Source organism: Pleurodeles waltl, chromosome 3_1 (assembly GCF_031143425.1).
Source record: "Pleurodeles waltl isolate 20211129_DDA chromosome 3_1, aPleWal1.hap1.20221129, whole genome shotgun sequence".
In the NCBI taxonomy this organism is placed as follows: Eukaryota; Metazoa; Chordata; class Amphibia; order Caudata; family Salamandridae; genus Pleurodeles; species Pleurodeles waltl.
The window spans coordinates 960,276,675-960,299,747 of NC_090440.1; the positions used below are offsets into that span (position 1 = coordinate 960,276,675).

General features: G+C 46.3%; 1 protein-coding gene across 1 annotated transcript in view; it reads right to left on the minus strand.

The window, feature by feature from the left end:
• Positions 1–917: 917 nt before the first annotated feature.
• Positions 918–23,073, minus strand: part of TRIM63 (tripartite motif containing 63) — a 41,835-nt gene continuing 19,679 nt past the window's right edge. Inside the window, exons 4-9 of the mRNA XM_069223992.1 lie at positions 21,212–21,307; positions 17,347–17,580; positions 15,844–15,866; positions 11,175–11,299; positions 3,245–3,337; positions 918–1,436 (exon numbers count right to left, since the gene is read on the minus strand). Coding sequence (XP_069080093.1) covers positions 1,426–1,436; positions 3,245–3,337; positions 11,175–11,299; positions 15,844–15,866; positions 17,347–17,580; positions 21,212–21,307 — 582 coding nt within the window. The 3' untranslated portion in view covers positions 918–1,425. The remainder of the gene's footprint in view (positions 1,437–3,244; positions 3,338–11,174; positions 11,300–15,843; positions 15,867–17,346; positions 17,581–21,211; positions 21,308–23,073) is intronic.

Here is a 23,073-nt window from a genome sequence, read left to right on the forward strand (position 1 = left end):
AGTTAACTAGCTTTCCCCTGAGCTGAATGGTCCCTTTGATTTACCTGGATATCCGCATATTTATAATGCTCATCAATATTTAAATAAACATTGTTATAACCACAGAGTATATGATCGGGCTAATGGTACGTCAGTGGCCTGTGACACAAGTGTAAAGTTAGAGCCGGGCACCCATATTAAATACCTGGGTCAGTGTTCAAAGGATTTGTGAAAGAGTAAGGAAAAGTTTGTGATTTTTATTTTTTTTTGCAAGAAAAAGGTTCAGGTTCTTGTATTGGGATGTACCGTTTAAGACAAAAGTCTTGGGTCAGGTGGATAAAACGTGTTCTATTATGAGATTGAATAGTTTTATGCAGAGGTATGCTAGCTGCACCTTCCATCCAGCATCATCTCCAAGATCTGCAGGAACATTGTCAAATGAATAAAGGCCATTGTACTAGCACACCGGGCTAAAAAAACTAACAATCTCAGGAAGCCGCAAGGAGCCATGACATGGTCAAACTTAAAATCTAGGAAGAAAAGACCAGGAGAGACATCTTCTCAAGCCATTTATCCCCAATGTTATGAAATGGGAGGTTTGTGCGTAGGTGGATGCTGTTTAAAATTTGCTGCTGCGGCTGCCGCAGAAGGTTTAGTTGCATATCTAACCTTAGCTGGACATGTGTTTTACTTTACCCGAGCCGTTCCAAAGGCTCACCTGCCATGTGATAGGTGTCTCTCAAGCTTACTTTCATTTCAGATGCAGCACCCATTAGGATGAAGAGAACATTGTCTGCCTATAGGTTTGACTTATGGATATTTTCTGCCTATAGGTTTGACTTATGGATATTTTAGGTTGTGCCACTAAATATGCCACTAAATATGCTTACTGAAACCAACTGTAGTGTGTTCAGACACAAAAATCACAAGAAGCCAAGAAAAGCACATACCCGTTTGTTTTATTGAAAGAAATACAGTACAACAAAAAGTCCCTGGGTTGCTTATCTTAGTGGTACCAAGGCATCCACGTTGTGAGTATAAAAAGTGCGTTGTGGGGGTGCTGATGTGGGGCAGCCGCCCCTATAAAATGTACGAAATTACACCGGACCAGGGCTCCGAGGTCCAGCCACACACCCAGATCCCATCACAAAGCTAGTGCATCCTACAGCTATGTACAGAGAGAGGAGATAAAGGACAAAAGCCCTGTAGAGAAACACAGAAAGTGTTCTTTGTCTTTGAGCACATTTTCAAAGGCTTCCAATGATTGACGGTTCCTGTAGATCATCGTGTGGGGGGGTGTACGCCTGTGCATCCACATCACACTCTGCCCACTCCCTACTGGACTCAGGGGGCAAGGGGTGGGTGCAGGATCAGGGGGCCCCCAATCCATGTCACGTCGTTTGCGCAGTGAGGGGTATCCTCATCTTCGGGACTTCAGCGGCACAATCACTGCTGTCCTGGAAAACAAAGAAATGCAATGCAGAGCGATTACTGCACTGATGAGGAATAGTCCAGGTTAGTGATGGGTGGATCTAGAGGCGGGGCTGTTAAACCACAGGGGAAGGTCTTTGATTGGTAGAGCTGGGGGCAGGGCAGTTTAGTCATAGGAAAAAGATGTGCTTATTTTCCGAATCTATCTGTACATACTGACTATTTCACAGCAGGGCTTAAGGGGAGCGTAGTTTGGCCACAAAAGCATGAAAGTGTATATTACGCAGAGCGACCCGATTATATGAACATGTGTTTGATCAGTGTAGGTAGGGGTGGGATATTACTCCACAGCTCCAGCAATGTTCTGGGCAGGGCTTTGGTTAGCGTTGCTGATCACTGAAGCGGTTGAGGATGGCAGGCCACAGAAGCTGTTGTGTGTTGGCTGGAGCTAGATGTGGGTTTGCCTGACGTCAGAAGTAGGTACGTGAAGGCTTAAGTTAAAGAGTTGTCTCACCACATGGACAGGTGTGCGATGCATGTAGCAAGAAGCATGTGATGTGATAGGAAAGGATAGGGGTAGAAATAATAAGAACATGTCGGATGGGGACATCTGAGTGAATGTGTGTGTATGTGTAAGTGAATGATTGAAAGTGAAGGTCAATGGCGTGTGACGTGATGTCGCTTCCGCTAACCCTTGCATTTTGGTGATGATGTTCACGTAGTGACTAGTGAAGCAGCTCTAAAAGACTTACAGTGGCTATTTCTCACTAGAAAGCCAAGCTAGGCTTCAAAAAACATTTTATACGAGGGTTGCAGCTGCTTCTTTTCTGCTGAGAGCTGCCTTCGCCCGTGAGAAGACCTCCGATATACTTTCAGTGCAGTATTTTGAGAGGTTTGGAAACCCTCTCTGCCTCGATCTCTCAAGGGAAGATACCTCTCCGGACACTTTAATCACTTCACCTACCCCCTCTCTCTCATTTCCTTGCCTCTCCCCATCCTGGCCCCATTCCTCAACCCACCCGCTTCTTTCTTTCCTGCCTTCCGCTCTCTTCTCTCCCCTCTGGGCTTTTTGCACTCCCCTCACTCGCTCTCCTTCACATGCTCATGTTGGTGCCTTGAGCAGCGGATTGTCATGTGACTCCTCTGGAGAGCTGAAGGCCTCCTTTGTGGCTGCGAGCAGCGATGGGCACTGTGCCCTCTGCGCTCCACACACAAGATAGCCGGCTACAGCCTTGTGATGGTCCTCGCCCCCTCTCCCCCCTGCCCCCACTCTACTGCAAGAGAATGCCTTCTTCCATTTCCAGCAGTCATCCTACCTCGATCATCCCCCATCCCTCCTCGGCCCTCTACGACCCACAGTCAGCTTCTGCCATAAAAGACTTTCAATTCCGAGTTCATGTGTCCTCTAGTGTCCCTCCATAGCTATTCTCGACCCCCTACTCCCTGGGACATGCCATATGCTTTTACTGACCCCTCTCCCATTCCATCTGAAGCCCCTTCCCTCGGCTATATTATGTGAGATATTTGTCTAGTGCGTTATGGCTACTGGTATGGGGCTGTGAGCCCCCAAAGATAGCCCTACCCAGTGAGGCCTCTCCATATTCAGATCCTGTTCCCTGTAACCATCCGCATTCAGTAACTTGTCCTGTATGACCTTTTAGATCTGGCCCTTGCTTACTCAATGCCCTTGGTATTAACCCCTATACTATATAGCCAGCCAGATCCAAGCACACCCCACTGGAGCCCCCGGTGGTCAGTGGCCAAGCATCTTTCAAATCCACACCTTGAGATTTCTGCGAGCCAGTTGGTCCCCCCTGGAAAGAGAGATCCTTACCCTCCACTGTCCCCTCTGGAATCTCTTGGTATTCTTCGTTATCATCATCATCTTCACTTTCTTCATCTTCTTCCTCTTCTCCCTCAGCTTCACCTTCATAAAGAGAGAAAAGTATTTGAAATGTAGGTTTCCACAGCTGGTATATCAGAACCCTCCTGGGCCAGAAAAGCACTTCCGTAACATGATGCTATTTTCAGATAATGTCCTGTAACTATACTTAGATCACAAGTGTTTCACAATGGGTTTCCAAGGTTTTCCAAGGTTTATTCTCGATAAATGTGACTGTGAATTACATTGTGGCGGTGTTGTGCTTAGGGAGTTCTGAAGTGTCCAAGGTAACGTGTCCCTGCTGGCTTATGATTGGGATTATGGGTAAGAGACTTGGGCCCCATAAGAGGTCCTGCGCTGTAGGGTGGTCAACAATATGGAAGACACTTAAGTTGAGCAGCTATAAATCTGCATCCTGCAAAGTGAACTGAAATATCATCTTGGATGAGATCCCAAGCTGCTGACAGTGGCGACCCAGGAGCACAGCAGGGGCGGTTTCTGTTCAAGGGAGTTGGGGCTCCGCCCCTTTATGTCCCTTTCCCAGTCCCATCTAGGGCAGCTCAAAATAAAATCATTTTTGAAGCTACAAAAGTGCTTCATAAAAAAATGGATTTGCACACAGTCGGTCTTGCTGGCTAGGAGGCATGGTTGCTGCTCTCACCCCAGTCACGCTTGTTGTCTTCTGCAGCCTGCCTCTGCATTCCTGGCACCTGTCCCTCCCCTTGGCCCAAAGTGTCTACTTGCTGGGCTGAACAACCTCAAAGCCCTGATGCCTGTGACGTCATTATCTCGACAAAGGAATAGCTTGAATGAATGATCTCCACCCACTGGCAACGTGAAGATACATTTAACCCCGGGTGTTTCAGGCTGAAGCCCTTCAGCTCTGAGGCTGCACGTCAGTCAGGGAGCAGTGTCCCCACCCTTTCCCAACTCATCACAGGGTGGGGTGTGTCCCCAGGCTGTGACGATTTGGAAAAGGGTTGGGTAGAGGCTGCAGGTGGGAGTCTGCGCAGTTTATCATCAGGAGTTTTGAAGATACTCTGCGCAGATTCGAGGTGTCTCCTTCCTGTGCTGCATTTAGTACAGGATTGAGGGGCACCATTTCAGCCCTCTTTCCATATGTGTGGACAAAGTAAGTAACTAAAGAAAGTAAAAAAACAGTACCACCATCTGGTGAAGAGAGTGCTCACACAGCCCATTTAAGGCTAACATGCTGAATTTTGGTAGTAAAATGATTGCCATTGCCGAAGTGTGTCTGAAGGTGACGCTTTTAATGGAGCGGTCAATGAAAAAAATGAACTTTGTTCGTGAAGGAGCGAACATTGCAAAGAAGCTGCCTCTTAATTAAACGAAGACTTGTCTAAACTCCAGATTTTTCAAGTCCCCGGGGTTACTGGGCACGGTTACCTTTCTTTTATTTCATTGCACTATTCATAATATCAGTATATGTATTTACAATAAGTGCCCAAACCCATGCTCACAGTGCACAGCAGGAGGCCTTGAAAAGTTTCAACCTCAAAAGAGGTATTGAAATTTGTTGTTGGTATAGATGTTCATGTAGTGTGTTTTGTTTTACTCATTTGCATATAGATTTGGATTTAGACCGCAGAGGGACTTAGAAGAGAAAGGAACATATTATATGTTACACATGTTATACCTGCAGGCTTGCTTGGTGCAGGATGACATACCAAACTCTTCTACCACCACCTAACCCTGGCACTGCGGGGTGTCACTGCATTTTGCATGCAGTGCTAACATGAGATGAGCACAGTGTCCCTGCTGGGTTTCCTTCCGCTCTCAGCCAGCTGCACTGCACCGAATCGAATCTCTAAGGGTAAGAATCCATCATAAAACCTGACTGTGATGCCGACCCCTGAACTCATGCTACTCGCTTTTAACTGCAGATTCAATAGTTGAGCTATTTCACCAGCAACCAAATGGACATGCAAGGAGGCTTGAAAGCTAGAGGCCCGGATTCAACAAACTGAGGTGTGTTGAATAAAGTCAGCGTCCCTCATCCTTCCCTCACCCTGTGGTAAAAATCCAGTGAAGACTCTGCTTCTTGACTCGTGGCCACAGATAGACACCATAACGTACATTACACAATGTGTTCTGCAGCAGGAGGAACCAAGCCTACAGAGCTATCTCAACAACTAAAATGAAGACAGAGTAAGGTAAAGTCACGTTGAGTAAACATGCGTATTTATAAACAGATGTTTGAATATCTGAATGCATATGTGTTATTCATATATGTCTGCAGAAGAATATGATTATCTCTGTACCTATGTGTCATCAAGTTGTGATAATATCAGAGTGCCTCAACGAGTCTGTGTGTGTTCGTTGAAGTATGTGATTACTATGTGTCTATGTGAGTGACAGTCAGTTTCTCAGTGTTCCAATGGTCTTCAGTCACTGGGGGGCGTGGTGAAGTGATACAGGTGTATGCCGCCTGTCCTGCAGTATTTCGGATCGGGCAGTATTTCTGGATTTTTTGGGATGTTTTGTTTATAGTTTTTTTTTTTTTTTAATACACCTCTTACAGCTCAAATATGAGATAGCCACACAATGAGAGACCTAGGAAATCTAAAGGCTTGTGGAGGTGGGATCGAGTCAGTCACAAGTGGAATGGCTTCAATGTGTCTGACATATGTCAAACTCTTCAACTCATTTTTCATACGTTAGGGGGTTGGTGATGAAAGTCTTTAGTACATTATGACTGAACACTCCATTGTGAAGGTCCTTGGTACATTTATACCCGGACACTTTTCCTACAGAACTGGTAGAGTGAGAGCAGAACTCCATGCTGAGTGCAGCAGTTTATGAGCACTTGAGAAATGCCTAAGTTTTAACCCTAGTGGCCCCTGACACTTCTTGAGAGAGTGCACAGATCACAACCACCTTGTGTACCTCAGCTGTAAAGAACTGTGCTGAGTTTGGGTGCACAAAAACCTTCCAATGATGAAAATTCCTACACTGTGTGCCCCCACTGGGCCACATGGTTCTGTGAACAGTGGGTTCATATGGTTTCTCTTTGCAAAAGGGTAGTTAACTGATTACAACAGGCTCGAGCCACAGCCTCCTTCCTCGTCCTTGTGAAAAGATAGCAGCCTGAATTTGGACGGGGAAGGTTCACATTACACTTGCTGCCCTTCTTGGTACAAGGTGAGATACCTGACTTTTCAGCTCTCGCCTCACCCTCCAGGGTGGCACTTTGTATGCAGTGCCAACATCACATGCACATGGGGGTGTCAACGGAGTGGCCCTACTGGGCTTCCTCCTGCTCCCTGCCATCTAGAATGCAAGCAGGCAAAGCACCAACAGAAATAATCAATCACAAGACCTCCACTGAGCTTATTTATTTGGGTGTGTATGTATATTTGGGTGTAGCCCATTTGGGAAAACAACTCTCTCTCTCTCTCTCTCTCTCTCTCTCTCTCTCTCTATATATATATATATATATATATATATATATATATATATATATATATATATATAGAGAGAGAGAGAGAGAGAGTTGTTTTCCCAAATGGGCTTTGGTATTGGGAGGCAGGCAGTGACTTCCACTTCGACTGAGAGTTGGAGGGCTCGCCACAATACTGCAGGCTCATGTGGACAGGGGCTGCTTTGTCTGGGGCAGACAGAAGCCCTTCTTTTCCTTTGCCTTATTTTAGGAGCGGTGGTATGATGACTATGCAGGGCCACTGGAAGTATGTGACTTTGTGGCCGTGATGTCTTTTTGCGTAATAGATTTGACACATCTGCCACATAATCCACCATCTGCTATGTAATTTGCAGATTTTAACAAAAAATTTTTCCAGGTCAAACAGATCAAAGGTTGCTAAATAACCAGAGGGCACTTCTCAAAGGTTGCTTTTTCATTTTTCAGTGGCATATTGGTCACGAGACCCTTGCCCAGCCCCACCACTCTCAAACTTCACTAGCCGCCACTGGAGCACAGTGAAGGGGAAAGACAGGAATGCGGATAAGGGAAAGTAGTGTGGCTGCAAGAGGTTTGTGGGTGAAGAAGGTGCTGTTAATAGTAGTCGGGGTGACAGGAATGGCCACTGTTTGTGGAGAAAGGGATGATGCTCATGATGAAAACAATTGGATGGGAGGATAGCATGGGCAAGAAGGTCATGTGTATCTCAGGGGGATGGTGTGGCTGGATGAGAAGGTGGGGACAAGATGTTAGCAGTGAGTGAGGGAGGTTGTGTAAGTGGTGGAAGGAAAGTGGGTGAGTGGGCAGTGTAAGTAAAGGAGGCAGTGTGGGTGAGTGGGTAGGTGTGAGCGATAGAGCTAGTGGGGGTGAAGGGAGTTGTGCGGTGGAGAGATGGAGGAGAATGTGAGAGCAGGCAGGGTGCCTGACAAGAGCTATAGGCAAGAGGAACACTAAGTGGCAGATGGAGCGTAGTGTAGATTTATGTGGTTGGTGAGAGGTTACTCGTGTGGTAGATTGGGTGGTGTCCATGAGAGGGTAATCCGAAGGGCTGAGAAGGATGAGATGCTACTGAAGGTGAAGTTGTATGGCTGAAGGGATTCACGACAGTCATAGCTAGCCGTGTGGTGAAAGCAGCTAGCGTTGCTGGCTGCGTATGATGTGAAACAGGCGTGTTGTGTGGACGACGTAGAGTTAATTTAACATAGGGCAGAGGGGGCGCTAATATAATTTACTACCCTATCACATTCTTAGGCAACTATCGGAGTTGTAAAGCCCCCAGACTCTTGCCAAACAGTTTTATAAATGAAAACGTTCCAGGGAAGAAAAAAACTGATAGGAATGCACGTGAACATTTTCATAACCCGCTACTAAAATATTTGTTAGAAGTACGGTATGGACATATGTATAGTCAGAACAACGTAATAGTGCAATCTCTAATCTAGACTAATAACCCCCTCTCATAAATGCTACAGTCATGCCCTGATATACACAAATCAAGAGGTCGGGAACCCATACACAAGATGCAATGTATTAGCACCTACAGTGTCCATCAATTTGTGACAAGAAGAAAATAACGCGTCATAAGGTTAAGCGCGCTTTGGAATTGGCGCACGAGCTTCCATGCTCGGTTACTTTTGCCAGTAGGGGGCATCAACGCCTGACAGCCCAGGGCATTAATTAAAGAGATCTGTGTGCTGCTCGAAATACGATGCCTGCAGCTGGTGCCCTGTGCCTGGCACTCACAGGGCAAATAATCGGCATCTCACGAGATTCCTGCGAAGCTGCGATACTGGCACGTGTGACGCAGTGGCTGAACAACGTCATGACAGGTGGGCTGTAACACCGGCCGATGCGCAAATCTTGCACTTCCCCTCTATCTGCAACGCCCTGCCTCCTCCTGAGAATGCCTACCTCGTACAAGTAGCCAAACTGGACTTATCAATGGAATTCACCCCTTCTCCCACACGACGCCCTTATCTTAATGTCTATTTTTATCCCAGCTATACTTGCTCCTCTGTCACAGAACAAATTACTGCTTCAATGTATTTGTGAAACCAAGTGGCAATACTATATGCGAATAAATAAACGCACATTTCGCACCTGAGTTGATTCCCCTACCAGTATTCACCTTAGTAGTGTTTCTCTGTTTCGTTTTCTGGAGTGCCCACTCTATCAGAAAAACACCTCTGACGTCCAATCTGCTTTGCTGTTTGTGGAACGTTTGTCTGTTGCTATGCCCATGTTTGGCTTGCGTCCTGGTGGCTGTCTCCAAGGGTATGTAGACACTGCTCTTGAATATTGATTTTAACCCTGATTTGATCTTACAGCTGTCTGCTTAAACTATCGTTGCCTGTTCATAAAAATAGACATCGCAGACCTGCCAAATAAAACACAAATGTAATAGTGTGAGGAGTGGGCGCGCCATCGGACGGATTAGCTCCTCCCAAGGCAGGCTAGCCTTCCCTCATGCTATTGGCTGGTTGTTGCATTTTTCTGCCTCCTGGGGAGAGTTTGCATGACAGTGCACGATGGTCTAGTATTCAGCATTGGAAAAGTGCACCGCATCTTCTTCACACGTTATTCTTTATCTCATGTAGGTAAAGCAATTTTTTTTTCTTCCGGTGTGGGGTGGGGGCCGGAGGGTGGGCTTCATTGCAGCAGGTATTTTTTAATGGTTTAGGCAGGACCCAAAATGAAGGCGGGACCTACTAGGTTTACCAATGTTTGTTTAACTGTGGCTTCTTCAGTCACTCGTCCAGAGGTATCACTTTAGTTGTCATCAATCAAACTCAAGTGCTTGTTCCGTTGCTATCCTTTCTTAAAAAGACATAATCTGATAACCACCTTTGCAGGCCTTGGCCATGGCTAATACCCGTCAACTCCTGCTGCTTCCCTGTGAGTCTGTCGGAACCTCTCTGCTTTTCCCCGCTTTCTAGTGTATGTTTCAGCAGTGGTGTTTCTTTTACCCAAAGTTCAGAATCATAAAATGCGAACAAGTATTTGTCACCAGAGCGGACGAGGCACAAAATAGCAAGCCAAATACACAGCCTGAAAACTAGGGGTAAGGGGCTAGATGTATGACCTTTTGTTTTGCGACTCGCAATTTGCAATCCGTTTGCAAATCTCATATTGCGAGTCGCACAACAAAATGTACAACAGTGTTAACCAAACTGTTTGCGCTTTCCAAATGGGTCCCAACGGATCTGGCTCATGAATATTCACGAGGCAGGTCGCAATTTGCAACCCATTTTGGAATGGTCACCTGCTGGGATCAGCAGACCACCATGTCTGTGACTGCTTTTCAAACAAGCAGTTTTTTTTTTTTTAAATGCAGCCAGTTTTCCTTAAAGGAAAAGGGGATGCAATTCAACCAATAAAATGAATAGTTTTCTTTTCATTTTTTCAGAGTAGGCAGTGGCCCATGGAACCACTGCCTGCTCTGAAAAAACATTTTTGCATGCATTCACAAAGGAGAAGGGGTTCCGTGGGAACTCCTTCCTGTTTGCGATTGCGTTAACACCAATTTGAAATTGGTGTTAACCGCAATTGGTCTCAAAACAATCATATGTAGCACTGTGAGTTGCAATTAGGAATGGACGCCCTCGGAACATCCCTTCCTAATTGAGAGTCGAAACCCTGTTTTGCGAGTTGGTAACTGGATACCGACTCGCAAAATTGGGATTTGTACATAGGGAAATGCTTTTTGTTGGTCGCAAACCGGTCGATTCACGACCAACAAAAAGCTACGTACATGTGGCCCACAGTTTGTAATGTCTGTGTTCATTTGGTGTATTTCCTCAGGTAATACTTGCCAGACTTGTCCTTCCAATAGCTCAGCACTGTATTGTGCATACTAGACACTCTGTTGAAGAGGGTCTCGAATTGGCTAATGCGACATGAAAATGCAGGAATAAATGAATGAATGATAGCAATTATACCACCTTCAAATGGTCTCTTGTCACCAATCGTTATAAAACGATCTTCTAAAATAGGTAAGCTGTAAGTGCATTTGGTAGAGTTATGAGGATTGGAAGAGTATCTCAGATGCTTTAGTAGGAATTCCAGACTGTTGGAACAGCTACAGAGAAGGCCCGGCCTCCTTTGTCATTACTTTTACCCTGTTACCCTGGGAGAGCAGAGGAGTCTTTGGTCCTGGCTGCTTAGCATTCGAGCGTGTTGTTATAGATCAAAGCGGTTAGTAACGTGGTGTGAACTAAGTTGGGATCAAGGTGTGTTAAACTGATATATGCGAATTAATAGAAAAACAGTGTTTAAGTCACACTGGTACTTTTTCAGTATGGCTGTGTGTTACATGTAACTGGGCAACATTTGTCCTCCAGTGAACTGTCAGTGTTGGTGATTCGGGGATCTGTAGGGAAATGAACAGTTTCAGTTTTGCTTCCTTCGTTTCAGATCACAGTCACGGAAGAGGGGTCTGCGTACCTGTTCCGAAGTCAAGACTTCTAATTGCAGCCGTTACGCGCTCCAGGTCGAGAGTGAAGTGCTCCATGTTTTCAAAGCCCGGCTCAAGCTTCTCGAGTCTGCAGCTGACCGAAGCCTCTGTGATCCTGTGGAGAGGAAGGCAGGTTTCATCACAATCAATGTGAAGGGAGACACAAAAGGTGGCGGTATCTGGGTGGAGAAAATGGGAAATGGCAATATTGATAAAGAAAGAGGGAGAGAGTGTGTGTGTGTGTGGAGAGAGAGAAAGAGAGAGAGAGAGCGCGTGTCCCAGCGTAATGAAACAGGACACTCTTGAATGGCCAGAAGAGATTCCCATAGATCAACAAGAGTTTCTAGGTAACTACCAATTGTATTCAACTAGGTGTCCAACCCACCATTTGCTATTCCTCTTGTCCCAACCGTCTGTCACTGGTAGTAATGTCTAGCTGCTCTAGCTGCTCTAGCTGATCATATATTATCAGACAGCACAGGTTCCCTTTGCTCCTTCCAGGACCTAGGTGCACCCCCTCAACACCTTCTAGCAGCAGAAGCAGGTTCTAGGTGCCTTATTCAATCGTAAATAATCAGAACGCACATATTCTCCTTCCACCAACCTATCATCTACTGTAGTCAGCCCCAGGGTTTAGGTGCTCGATCACATCACTTACTGCATGTAACAAGAGATTCCATGTGTCCTAACCTATCATACACAGTCATAAGTGCCAGGATGTCCCAGCCTGAACCCATCACCTTCTCTCAGCAGCAGCAGCAGATTCTAGATGCCCCCGCCCTTGTGGCCCTTGTCCTGCACTGAACCCATCAACTTCTCTCAGCAGCAGCAGACTTTAGATGCCACCCTCCTTTTGCCTCATTGCCCTGGCCGGAACCCATCACCTTTTCTCAGCAGCGGCAAGTTCTAGATGCCCCAGTCCTTGTGCCCCCTTGTCCTTGCCTGAACTCATCACCTTCTCTCAGCAGCAACGGACTCTACATGCCCCTGTCCTTGTGCCCCCTTGTCCTGGCCTGAACCCATCACCTTCTCTCAGCAGCAGCAGGCTCTGAATGCCCCTGTCCTTATGCCCCTTTTTCCCGGCCGGAACCCACCACCTTCTCTCAGCAGGTTCTAGATGCCCTGTCCTTGTGCTCCTGTGTTCTGGTCTGAACCCATCACATTCTCTCAGCAGCAGATTCCACATATCCCTGTCCTTGTGCCACCTTGTAATCCTGGCCTGTACCCATCACGTTCACTCAGCAGCAGAAGGCTCTAGATGCCCCCGTCCTTGTGCCCTCTTGTCCTGACCTTAACGTACCACCTTATTTCAGCATGAGCATGTTCTAGATGCCCCATCCTTGTGCCCCATTGTCCTGCCATAAACTCACCACTCTCTCTCAGCAGCAGCAGGCTCTAGATGCCCCAGTTCTTTTGCCTGATTGTCCTTCCGTGAATCCATCACCTTCTCTCAGCAGCAGCAGGTTCTAGATGCCTCCATCCTTGTCCCCCATTGTCCTGGCCCGAACCTATCACCTTCTCTCAGCAACAGCAGGCTCTAGATGCCCCCATCCTTGTACCCCGTTGTCTTGGCCTGAACCCATTACTTTCTTTCAGCAGCAACAGGCTCTAGATGCCCCTGTCCCTGTGCCTCATTGTCCTGCCCTGAACCTATCACCTCCTCTTTGCAGCAGCAGGCCCTAGATGCCCCTGTCCCTGTGCCTCATTGTCCTGCCCTGAACCTATCACCTTGTCTCAGCAGCAGCAGGCTCTAGATGCCCCTATCCCTGTGCCTCATTGTCCTGCCCTGAATCTATCACCTTCTCTCAGAAGCAGCAGGCTCTAGATGCCCCTGTCTCTGTGCCCCCCTTGTCCTGAACCCACCACCTTCTCTCAGCAGCAGCAGGCTCTGGATGTACCCATCCCTATGACTCACTGCCATGCCCTGAACCCATCACCTCCTCTCAGCAACTGCAGGCTCTAGATGCCCCCATCCTTGTGCCTCATTGTCTTGGCCTGAACCCATTACTTACTTTCAGCACCAATAGGCTGTAGATGCCCCTGTCCCTGTGCCTCATTGTCCTGCCCTGAACCTATCACCTCCTCTTTGCAGCAGCAGGCCCTAGATGCCCCTATCCCTGTGCCTCATTGTCCTGCCCTGAACTCATCACCTTCTCTCAGCAGCAGTAGGCTCTAGATGTTTCCATCCCTCACTGCCATGCCCTGAACCCATCACCTTCTCTCAGCAGCCGTATGCTCTAGATGTTCCCATTCCTGTGAGTCAATGCCATGCCCTGGACCCATCACCTCCTTTCGGCAGCAGCAGGCTCTGGATGTCCCCATCCCTGTGCCTCATTGTCCTGGCCTGAACCCATCACCTTCTCTCAGCAGCCGTAGGCTCTAGATGTCCCATCCCTGCGACTCACTGCCATGCCCTGAACCCATCACCTTCTCTCAGCAGCAGCAGGCTCTGGATGTCCCCGTCCTTGTGCAGCTTGAAGCTGTCCACCTCGGAAGAGGTGTGGATACACACTGTGCAGCCACATCGCCTTTGTGAGCTGTCAGCCAGTGCGGGCGGTGGGGGCCTGAATAACTCTGCATTGAACTCCACTTCCACTATGTCTAATCCCCATTAGCACGCGCCCTTTCACCGCATGCCAGTGATGGACGCTCGCCAGGAGTGCGCTGAGGAATTCGAGGGCCACAACTCCAGCAGAACCAAGACCTTGTGAGAAGGGCATTGCCGCCTTTCGCTGGCCTTATTCACATCCGGCAATAACGAAGAATTTGATAGAGAAAGATACAAAGAGGACAGAGAAAAGAATGGGGCAAAGGAAGAACGGAAAGAGGGTAAATGCAGGAGGGAGTGGAGTGAAGCTACTGTGAGGGAGGAAGGGAAAAGGTGTTGACAGATTAGACTGATCCTCTGATTTAGGGTTCAGAACAAACATAGCTTGTGCTGGAAGCTTCACAGAAGAGTATTTATAAAAAAACTCTTTCTCTCAACATAACCCTCTCACTCCTCTGCGACCCCTTCATCATGCTCCAACTTCTCTGTCCTGACTAAATAACTCTGTCCCAGTGCAATTTCAAGCATTTATCATAATCCGTCGAGGAATGGCAGCTCCAGGGGCCGCTTAGAGTGCTACAGCCACTGCAAGACTCCTCTGCCCCCCCCCCCCTAGCCCATCGTCTGCTCCCCTTGCAAGACCCGTCTGCTCTCTCCCACAACTTCCCTCTGCTGCCTGGCCTTCAAGAGCCCCTCTGCTACCTGCCCATGGGGCCTTTCGCTTGCCTCCAGTACTGGTCCCTTTACTGCCTCCCCATAGAAATCTTCGTTTACTCCCCAACAGCTCCCTGTCGCCTCCCCTACAAGACTTGTCTTCTGCCTCTTCTACACCCGTCTGCTTTCTATCCTACAAAACCCCCTTGCTGTAAGCGGTACAGCTTTCATGAATTCAGCAGGCACAGGGGCCCAAAGGGATGAAGTGGTAATTGAACCCTGATTATTTCTGTATTTCACGTTTCAAACAGTGTCTGGGGGGGCATTTCCTTCTTTGCACCACGGCCAATGACACACTGCCTACACTACTGCTTGCTGCCTCCTTGGCAAGGTCACCTCTCACACCTCTTGCACAAGACCCTGCTGTCTTTTCAACAAGATTCCTCTGCAGCATCCCATGAAGAAGGGCTGTGCTACCTTCTCTACCAGACAGCTTGGAGCCTCTCTAAGGAGACCCTTCTGCTGCCTCCCCTGCAAGACCCCTCTGTTGCCTCCTCTTCCAGGCTCCTCTGCTGCCTCTCCTGCCAGGCCCTAGTGATGTTTAAACCACTGGGCTCATCTGCTGCCTCCGTTGCATGACTCCTCATTTGCGCCCTCCAAAACCCGCCTTATGTCTCTACTACAAGATCCCTCTACTGCTCTTCCTGGGATGCCACCTCTGCTGCCTCTGCCGCAGGACCCATTTCCTACCTCCCATACATGCCGACCACTGTCTTTTCTACAATACTTCCTAGAGGCCTCCCCTTCCAGTCACCCTGCTGGATCTCCTGCATAACTCTTCTATTGACTCCCCTGTAAGACCCCTCTGCAGCACCCTTGAAGATCCCTCTGCTGCTCCCCTTGAAGACCCCTCTGCAGCACCCTTGAAGATCCCTCTGCTGCTCCCCTTGAGGACCCCTCTGCTGGCCCCACCGAAGCCCCTCTGCAGCACTCTTGAGGACCCCTCGGCTGCATCCCTTGAAGACCCCTCTGCTGGCCCCACGGAAGACCCCTCTGCAGCACCCTTGAAGACCCCTCGGATGAATCCCTTGAAGATCCCTCTGCTGCTCTCCTTGAGAACCCCTCTGCTGGCCCCACCGAAGACCCCTCTGCTGCCTCCCTTGAAGACCCCTCTGCTGCCTTCCATTGAAGACCCTTCTGTTGCCTCCCCTTGAAGACCTCTCTGCTACCCTCATTAAAGACCACTCTGCCTCCCCTTCAAGGGCTCTCCTTTGCCAACCCCTGTTGTCACACTGCAGGATTCCTCTGCCCCTGCCTCTCCTACACAACCCTTCTGCTGCATCTCATTCAAGGCCCAACTGTTGCTAGTGCGCAGCCCATTATCGTGGCTCAAGAGAGTGCACACATCTCACCACAGCACACTTCAGTGAGTACAGCAAACATCTGCGGAGACTTACGTTTTAATGAGCTTTTTGGCATTCTGTGATTGAAGACAGCCCAAGAAGGAGACCCAGAAACAGCGAGACAGAAGCACACGAAGAGAAAGAGAGAGAAAGAAAGAGGGCAGGTTAGGAGAGCATGTGCTAGGGCTAGAGTCCGTTTTTAGAGTGTCACATGACCTGGGGTCAGGCAACCTATCTGTTAAATGGAAATAGGGGGTTTCAGCATTTCTAACCAAAGACCATGACCTGGATTAGTTATATAATGTTTCAGGGGATCATGGTCTGCATGAATGCTTTCTCATAGAAGATCAAGGACTGTGTCCAGCATACTTCCCCACTCTTTCACAGTGCACAACACGCCTCTTTTAGTGGAACAGTGTCGGAAGTTAGAACCTTCAAGGGCAGTTAATGACAAAGCCCCTCCCTTTCCAGACTTGGATTGTCTTGAATGGTGTTTCCACCAATCTCCTCAAAACACCGTTTATTTTCTGACTGAAAATGATCCAGCCTGTTTTATTAAAACTGTTGGAAGCCTGGAGGAGAACCAGCTCTCCAGCAGTCATCCCTGTTCCCACTATCACAAACAATTCACTTCCCAATTCTAGTCATAGCCAGGGCCCAAAATGGCCTCGGGAGAGAGTCAATGTGCTCCCTATGTCAGAGTTATGCGGCTCCAACTCTCCCATGGCAGCAAGAACCTCATCTACTGCTGGCGTGGACCCTTGTGGCCAATCAAATGCTGACTCTTTCACCAGGCCTTCATGAAAAGCAGATGTCTCTTAGCCCGAGTTCCAAGACTCAAAGATGACACTGTTCAGTCATGCAGTGAACCCAAACATACAACATAGGAGGAGAAAGATCTCTAGACCCATCCACCATGTAGCCCTTCCTTGAAGAGGTAGCATGTGCCCTACTATTCTGGATTTACTCTAAATACCTCCAACTGCTACTTTCCTAATAATATCCCAACCATTTTAAATTAATTTTTTGTTGTCCAATCCTCTCCAGAGCTTCCACAGTAAATTACACCAACCCCCAAACACAGGCAGACCAGATCTTTCACAGCCAAGATTGCTTATGAAAGGGGGAATCGCACAACTGAGACGAATCTTCACCACAGCTTTCACATTTGAGGTCACTCTTTGCCAGAAGATGCATAGTGGTGATCTTTCATCTGAGGAAACCTTCTTTTTTAGGGGTTTGAAGCTAATGTTTCTTGTTGGAGGCCACTTCAAAGTAGTTTACCTAACAACCATTAAACACCAGAGGCCAATAGCTGAATGCAACCTCATGTAACTCAGTACAGTCGGTCCAAAGTGTATTTCTAGCCCCAAGCTTTGAAAAAAATATGACTTGAAGTCAGTCCTCTGGATCAGTTAATCAGAAGTCACTTAAACTGTGCTCATCCACCCCTACACATCAATTACCATTAAATAATTTATCAACTAATTCTACGATTTATGTACATTATTGTAAATCATACCTTGATTATTGAGCTTCAAATTTGTTTTTACCCACCTGGAGAAAAGCAGCAACACCTGTCTCATCCATGGACTGTATGGCAGACTCCACCAGCTTGGTTGAAGTTTCTAGCTGTTCACGGTACCGCTCGAGCAGGGTCCGAATGAAGTCAAGCTTGTCTTCCTGCTCCTTGGTGATCCTTTGCAGCAGCTCGCTCTTCTTGTCCTCCAGTATGCTGTAGAGCACATCCAGCATCTCGTTCAGAGAATCTTTCTTCTGTCGACTGTTGTCCTGTGTGAGAAAATGCATCTTGACTCATTTAACCAGAAATGAAGAAAATCCAAGATAATAAAGACAAGAAGGATGACCAGCAGCAAAAACAAAATCCTTTTATGGACAAAAATCATTCTATTAGTTGGATGACCCAGTAATTGAATGCAGTTGATTTCACCCTAGGGCTATTCACAATTTCCTCTTCACCCAAACCATAAAACTCAAATCAAAAAAAGTGCTCCACTTACAGCCATGAATCTCTTTCAACATTACAGACTTCTTTCAACCCCAGATAAACAAGCAAATGGTTGACAATCCTACCAAAACATAGTGTAGATATTTACTTACCCAGAGCATTGGTGTATAAGCCTTAAGCCATAAAATAAAGAACTGGAGACAGAATATTGAGAATAAAAATAGCACATGACCAAAATATCATTGCCAAAAAAAAAAAGACCAAAATATTCAGAAGGTACATGTAAATATGTAAGTATAGATTTATTATTTCTAATTCCACATCAACATACCTTGAAGACATATTGATTGATATGATTTGAGGCACTGTAGGGGAGGATAAGCATGTGGGGAGATGTAAAGAAAGAGCATCAAGGTACATATGGGTGGAGTTAAGTATAAGAACATTTTGCTTACCCATAGAACTTACCTTCACAGTATTTTTGCCCTCAATATTCTTGCAACAATATTTTTGTCACACAATATTTTATTCAAACACCAATACCGATTAGGCTATACCAGCACACTGTTACTGCTCCAAGTTATACCGAACAGGATTTCCCACAGTAGTCCAGACAATCATGAATTGTCCATAATGTCAACCTAGATAACCCACACAGCCACAAAAGCAAATTGTACATCAACACAAACAACCAATGAAATCTACTCTGATATGTCAGGTAATATTTTGGAAAATTAAAGGTAATTTAGGTTTACATCTTGAACCCAAACCTATTTTTTATTTTTTTTACATTTAACTACTCTCAGTTTTAGATAACTAGAACAGTATTTGATTTTTGCTTCTATCTATACAGTGTGTGTCGGTAGTGTGTAGATAGGATTAAATGGAGCCTAGTGATTGGGAGTTGAAAAACTAGCTTTTAACTGTCTAACATTTGAATGCTTTAAGCCACCTTCTATATTTTTTAAAATATCTTTTTATTTGGTACACTATTTAGCAAACCTTTGGTAGGTGTTTGTGCAATGGATATAGACTTTTAAACAAGAGAAAGTAGTGGCTACTTCTATTTTTAACACCACACCTCAAATGCTATTGATATTGACTATGAGGACAGGAAACAAACTCTTCAAATTGGCTCTATGTCACTGGTACATATCTGCTGATAATATTTGAAGCCTTTTTACAGATTAAATGAGTTTCTGCTGCTGGGCTTTCTTTTTGCATTATGGCATCTCCAAACTCTACATATGGAAGACAGTCATACGCGTAAGTCCACATATTTAACCAGATATTGAGTTTGTCATTTTTTTATATGCTTTTACTGGGGAACGGTTTTAAAGAGAGCGTGAGAGATGCCTGTGCGACTGGAGGAACTGGTAGGTAAGAGATGACTGTGTGACTGGTGGAATTGTGGAAGAAGAGATATGCATGTGACTGGAAAAAATGTAAAGGAAGGGATGCATGTATGATTTGAGGAACTGTAGAGGAGGATACGCATGTGCCACTGTAGGAAATGTAAAGAAAGAGACGCATGTATGATTGGAAGAATCGTAGCAAGTGATGCATGTGTGATTGGTGAAATTGTGGAGAAAAAATGGTATGTATGACTTGAGGAATTGTACTGAAAGCTATGCCTGTTGATTGGAAGAATAGCAGAGGATGAGATGTATGTATGACTGGAGGAATTGTTGAGGAAGTGTTGTATGTATGATTGGAGGAATTGCAGTGGAAGAGCTATATCTGTGACTTGAGGAATTGTAAAGGAAGGGATGCTTGTATGATTTGAGGAACTGTAGAGCAGGATATGCATGTGTACTGGGGAAAATGTAAAGAAAGAGGTGCATGTATGATTGGAGGAACTGCAGAGGAAGAGGTGTATGTATGATTGGAGGAATTGTAGAGAACGATGCATGTGTGATTGGAAGAATTGTAGAGAAAACTATGTATGTCTGACTTGAGGAACTGGATAGAAAGATATGCCTGCTGATAGGAGGAATTATAGAGGAAGAGGTTTATGTATGTCTTGGGGAATTGTAAAGGAAGAGATGCACGAATGACTGAAGGAATTGTAGAGGAAGAGATTTATGTGTGACAGGGAAATGTAAAGGAAGAGATGCATGTGTGATTTGAGGAACTGTAGAGGGGGATTTACATGTGTACTGGGGAAATGTACAGAAAGAGATGAATGCATGATTGGACGATTGTAGAGAAAGAGATTGATGTATGATTGGAGACATTGTAAAGGAAGAGAAGCATGTATGATTGGAGGAATTGTAGATGGAGAGATGTATGTGTGACTTGAGGAAATTTAAAAGAAGAGATGCATGTGTGATTTACAGAATTGTAGAGCACTGTAGAGATGCATGTGTGATTAGAGGAATGGTAGAGGAAGTCATGCATGTTGTTAAAAAACGCTGGAAACTCGATTAAAGGAAATAGGACAATTCGTCCAGCAAGCATGCCAGAGTCTCTGCCCACACCCTTGATATAACCTGGGAATTCAGAATCCCTCAGTCACTCTCCCTTCTCCCTGGAGCATTCACTGAAACCAAGCTTCGGCCACTAGAGCCCCAGAACAAAGAGATACAATAAAGGCGTGTTCCCTTTAAGGATACCTAATAATTCCTGCTGTACACTAAACAAAAACGGAGTGGGCATTAACAATGGGCACTGCAGGGAAATGAAATAGAAAGAGGAGACAGAGTCACTCAGGGGATGTCACGCACTGGCATGTCCACGTGAACTAGCAGCCACATTTGAACAAAGGGACAGACATTTAAAGGGAAATGGATAGTAAAGTGTAATTGTAACCCGTTTTTGATTAAAATTAGAAAGCTAATTCACATTGGATTTAAAGACCTCGACCTAAAACAGATGCTTCCCTCATTCACAAGAAGTGATTGGTGAATCCTGAGATTCAGGGAGTTCCCACCTGCTATCCTCGTCTGCCCTAGGCGCTACTTCCCCTCATCCTAGCTTGCCGCAGTGGGCACCAGCCTTCCCATTTCCTTCCCCAGGGGCACTTTTATGTTGAACAGTTTGTAGACGCACAACCCTGTCCCACCCTACCGGATACCCACCCATCTCTCTGTGACTCCAGGTGATACTGAACTTGATCCTGCCCTCCCCCAGCTCAGCCCCATCTAATACTGATCTGCCTCAGCTGGTACAGATCCTGTTCTGGCCATCCATATGTAATGCCCTATGTTGCCTAAACTGGCACCCCCTTTCATCCTGTCACTTGCATTTTCCGATACAGCCCTGCCCCCACTGGAACACACCCAGATTGTGCCTTGCCAGCTAGTACCCAGTGACACTGGTTCCTGCCACAGCTGGTACCCGTCCTAGTACTTTTGGGACACCTGGATTTCCCATCATGCAGCAGTTTCCTGCTTTGGGTTTCATGCAAGTGACTCGGATTTCGAAGGGTTGGCTCATTTTGACATTACTCACCTCAATGGATTTGCAGGACTCTTCGAGCTGGCTAATAATAGCCTGCACTCGCTCATTCCCGGCCACCAGTGAAGAAATGCAGCCACTCAGCTCTGTCTGTGAGAGATCCAAACATAGAGTTAACCATGGAGTGCCAGCAGGAGACTCAGAGAGGTCAATGAAACTGACAGGCGAGACAAAGACAAGACATCAGGGCTGGGAGAGTGGGCTTTAACAAGAGTCATGAAGGTCATCAAAAGCGGAATAGAAGAGACAACAAGACAGCAAGGTGTTCAGCAAGAGACACGAGGAGCTGACTGTGACAAGGGGGTATGCAACAAAACACATGGAAAGTTCAAAAACACAGAGAGGTGTTCACCATAAGGAAGAGTCCTCATCGATTCAAGAGCGATAGCTACTAGTGACTAGTGGTGAGACTGATGTCTTCAAAAGGTTATACGAAGGGGCTAAGGGTGTTTGCCAGACACCACACGAACATGACAGGGTCCTGTTGTGACTCGGATACTCCTCACTGCTCTTTACAAAGCACCACTGGCCTTTGGGGCTAGATTCACACTGCAGCCATTAAATTAAATAGCTAAATTGAAAGTTATTGGTCAGAAAATCAGGGCTGTGCTAAGCAAAAGACACAGAGAGTTGAACAACAGAGACGAGCTCAGACGTTATTGAAACAAGGAGATTCAAATATGGGGAGCACAGCAAAAAGAACGGCTATGGGTGCTTATCAAGAGACTGCAATATCAGACACAGTTGTGCCTTTTAATTTCCATTTAATCTGAACGTAATTATTTTCTTGATGACTTTTATATCCACTGTTGGAACTAAACACAAGGGCTGATCCTGAAGCTAAAAAACTTCACGGTTAAGAACTCATATTGTCTATAAGGGATATGCCTTAGGGCCAGTGGCGTAACAAAGGTCCCTGCAGCACCCGCAGTGCAGGGATGGGCCTAAATTCCAGGGGGCCCCCTCAGCATAGTAACCTGGCCTGAGAGCTAATGAGTGGGTTTGGGACGGAGGGATACTTCCATGTACTTTGCTGGAGAGGCCTCAAGTTTCTTTATGCCACTGTTTAGATTAACTTTTAGCGCCGCATTTGCGTCGTTTTTTGTCGCAAAATCGGCGCAAACTTACAAAATACAATGGTATTTTGTAAGTTTGCGCCGATGTTGCGTCAAACGACGCAAATGCGACGCTAAAAAAAGTATAAGTATGATCCTAAGGGCTACCAGAGGCTCAGATTAATTCAGCTATTCCGGCCATCATTTTTTGTGCTGTTTAAGTGAGTCTTCCCAACTGGGAGGGGTATGCTCTGAGATGGGTCCCGAGCTCTCTGTGCCACAGTACTCAAGCTGCACCTCACTCATGAGGCCCAAAGAGGTCATCGGTCTCTGAAATAAAGAGTTGGTTCTGGACACAGAAAGTTAACGTCAGGCTCAGAGTATCTGGAAATGGATAGGTGGATAGATAACGAGACAGTAATAAAAATTGGGAACGCTATCGCAATCAGGCAGTGAAAAGGTGGCTAGATAATGGAACAAGAATAACGAGCTATAAGATACTGTGGAGGTGGCAAGATACTGGGATAGAAATGAGGGCCTGGCTAGATCCTGGGGACAGGAAAGGGAGACCTGGCCTTGCTTTGGGATTGGCATAAGAAACCAGTTTTTAGGAATGAGATATGCTTCAGAATTAAACAAGAGCTTCTTTAAATGGAGGTGACGTGCTGCTTTTTATAAACAGCTGGCGATGATGATGATGAAGTCTTTCCTGGAGCTTCCAAGAGCTAAGGAGCAGATGTTTATATATGAGTAGACCAGCACCCTCGGCGCACTGCGGCTACTAAAACACTAAATATAAAC